Raw genomic sequence first — 3,219 nt, 5'->3', positions numbered from 1 at the left:
ATAATACTAATGAATATTGATAGAATGTTCTAGTCATCGTCAGAGATGTTCTCTGACGTCAGAGCGTCGTATAATTAGGGATGAGGCGATAGCTCACGAGCCGAGCTCTTAACGTCTTTCCTCACATCCCTTTTCGAGCCCTGAGTCGATCCGAAGGGGTAAATTTGATTGGAGCGAATTTTAATCTTTTAGGTCGTTGTGGGTTCGAAGGCTCGTCAGTTTGGCTGTTATCCTTGAGCGTACTTTCGCATTGAGGCGTTGTAATTATGTCCTCGCGAGTTCGGAGAATCCGGATGAAGCGTCGGTTTCTACATAGTGTTCTGCCCGATGGAAGCAGGAGAAGATATTCTCTATCTTTTTTCTTGCCTTGAACAGTGGCTGTCCGATCCCATATTTTGGAAGTTGGATCCTGGATCCAGACTTTGGAGCCAATAGAGATGGGTTTAGGCTCATTTGATGTCTTGTCAACTAAGAATAGTTTCCATCCTGAAGAGTAAATTTTCTTTTCCTAAGCTGTTATCATTATTATTTAATCCTGGAAGAGTAAACTTTTTTTTCTATTATGTTCAACATCATTGATATATACAAAACCGCTAACAAATTATACTATGCAAAAATTTCATGATTGACTTTTTGAGCCGAAAGTCAACAAATATGTAATACAATAATATAAGTTAATGCCTGGAAATTTTCAGAAAATAAATGATGAATGTGGGTATAAATTTTTATAATAAAAAAAATTGCAATATATCAAAAAAGCTTGTAACCGCACTCGTCAAATATTGACCAACTCGGGATATTAATAATTTTTTGATAAGCAAAGAGAGAATGAAGTGGACGATAAGATAACAATTTTTGTATCAGTTTTTTAAAATGAACATAAATGAAATGTCACATTCATATTATTTAAAAAAATGGCAAAAACGAAATCAACAGTTTCAAGCCGGATAAAAAGACTATTTGAGTCAAATCAATTTTTTGACGTTACATTCTTAGTGGAAGATGAAATGGAGGATTGTTCCAAGAGGATTTCTGCCCATCAACTTATTCTAACATCTGCTAGTCCTGTATTTGAACGGATGTTCTATGGAGACTTTAAGGAATCAAAGAAGAAAGAGAGTGATCTTGAGATAGAAGTCCCAGATGTGACTCCTTTCGGATTCATGGAAATGTTGAGATGGATATACACGGATGAGACTACATTAAGTCTTGAAAACGTGTGCGAACTTCTCTATTGTGCTGAGAAGTACGATTTATACACTCTCAAGGAAAAGTGTATTTCCTTTATGGAGAGTGCTTCTTCTGAGAACAGTTGTTCACTCTTTTATCAATCGAAATTGTATGGTGTCATTCATTTGGTTCCTAGGCTTGAGAGTCGTATTTTATTCCAACCATCCGATTGTCTATCCAAGGACTCTATTCTTCAAATCAAAGACAGTCAAATCCTCAAAGACCTTTTATCGTCTGATAAACTTAATATGGATGAGATTGATGTCTTTAAAACTGCTCTCCACTGGGCATCATCTCAGACAGAAGATAAGAAGGGGAGACTTGAGAGAGATCCTGGGATCTGCTCTCTACTCCATTCGGTTCCCTCTTTTCTCTTCTTCCCAATTCAGCGATGAAGTAATACCATCAAAACTACTTAATGATGAAGAGATGGCAGATATTCTGAAATTCGTTACCAAGAGTAAATCAAGTGTTTCCAGTAACTTTTCTATTAAATCCAGAATTCGTGAATGTGATAGATTTGGGAAATATAATTTTATTAGGTGTGTGTTAATGAATCTTAGACACTCCATTGGATTTAGGGTGGATAAACCCATCAAGATCCATGGTTTTGGACTATACAAACCTTTTTTTTAAAGGTTCAAAATTGACTGGAAATATATTCCTAGTCAAAGATAATAGGATGGAAGAGGAAACAAAAGAGTGTTTAGCTTCAACTGGTTTTGTTTTAGAATTAGACAGAATATACACAAAAGCAAGGGTTGACTTTGATGAACCCATAACAATAAAACCAAAGTCTCATTATAGAATCTGTCTTAAATATGACGAATGGCCATTCAACAGGAATGTTGAGTTTGGAATAAACGGAAGAAAAACACTTATAGCAGATGGTGTTCAATTTAATTTTGTGGATTGTTCAAATATAAATTTATATGACACAACTATTGAAAGGGGTCAAATTCCAAGCATTATCTTTAGTCGACTCAGTAAAAATGAAACAAAATTGAAATAAATCTTTATGTTTCTTCGATGTGTGTAGTTGTGGCGTCCGTAAGGGTGGGCTGGAGGGGCTGTACCCCCCTAAAAGGATTTATTTCTTTTAATAGAAAATTTAATATGTGATTTTTTTTTTCAAAAAAATTAATTTTCTGTCCATTGCTGTGGATTTTTGAATTTTTTTTCCAAAAAAAATTAATATTGGAATTTTTTTTCCAAGTAATTTAATTTTTTGTGAATAGCTGTCAGTGGATTCACAAAAAAATAAAATTCCAAAACAATTACTATTTGAATTTTTTTTTTTGAATAACTGTGGATTTAAAAAAAAAAATTTTAACTGTTTGTAAATAGCTGTAGATTCTTCAAAAAAAAATCCAAAAAGAAGATGAACATACTCATTATGTGGATGAGCCTTGAGTTCGTTGTGTCTGGAGTAGGGGAGGCTCTAAAGTGCAAATTGTCTACATAACTCGAATTTGGCGAAATTCCGTTTCTCCTACTCCAATAGCCAAATTATTCCAAATTATATATGCCCTTATGATCTCCCCAATTTGACGATGGAGAGAGAAAGTATGAGATTAATATGAATTGTATACCATGCACATTTTTTTATACCGAAAGAGCTAGAAGATTTCTGTCAAAACTAATTTAGTAAATTTTTTTTGCTCATATTGTGATAAGATATGGCTTAAAATTTTTGATGTCTTATTTTAAAAATATTGTATCGAAGAGTTATAAGGGATTACTACAATATTATAACTAGCTCATTTTTTATTGATCGATTGCCAATTTTCTTTGAATCTTTTAAATAATGGAGCTTCCGGAGAAGATGTGCCACCCAAAGACTCTTGGAAAACAGTCCCAATAATTAATTCACTGATATGGTCCCTACATGCATAATGGAAAGACTTTTTTTTAAGTAATTTTTTTAGCAAGACACAAGCTCCAGTATTCCTACTAATTTTTTTGAAATTTTAGTGTCAAAATATATTC

General features: G+C 33.5%; 1 protein-coding gene across 1 annotated transcript; it reads left to right on the top strand.

Moving 5' to 3' along the window:
- Nucleotides 1-864: 864 nt before the first annotated feature.
- On the top strand, nt 865-2,258 carry LOC121131678 (BTB/POZ domain-containing protein 3). The gene has a single exon (XM_040727035.2). The coding sequence runs from the start codon at nt 915-917 to the stop codon at nt 1,623-1,625; it is 711 nt and encodes a 236-aa protein (XP_040582969.1). The 5' UTR covers nt 865-914; the 3' UTR covers nt 1,626-2,258.
- The last annotated feature ends 961 nt before the right edge of the window (nt 2,259-3,219 follow it).

This window comes from Lepeophtheirus salmonis, unplaced genomic scaffold, assembly GCF_016086655.4.
Source record: "Lepeophtheirus salmonis unplaced genomic scaffold, UVic_Lsal_1.4 unplaced_contig_9451_pilon, whole genome shotgun sequence".
Taxonomy (NCBI): Eukaryota; Metazoa; Arthropoda; class Copepoda; order Siphonostomatoida; family Caligidae; genus Lepeophtheirus; species Lepeophtheirus salmonis.
This window is presented reverse-complemented; position numbering and strand designations above follow the sequence as displayed.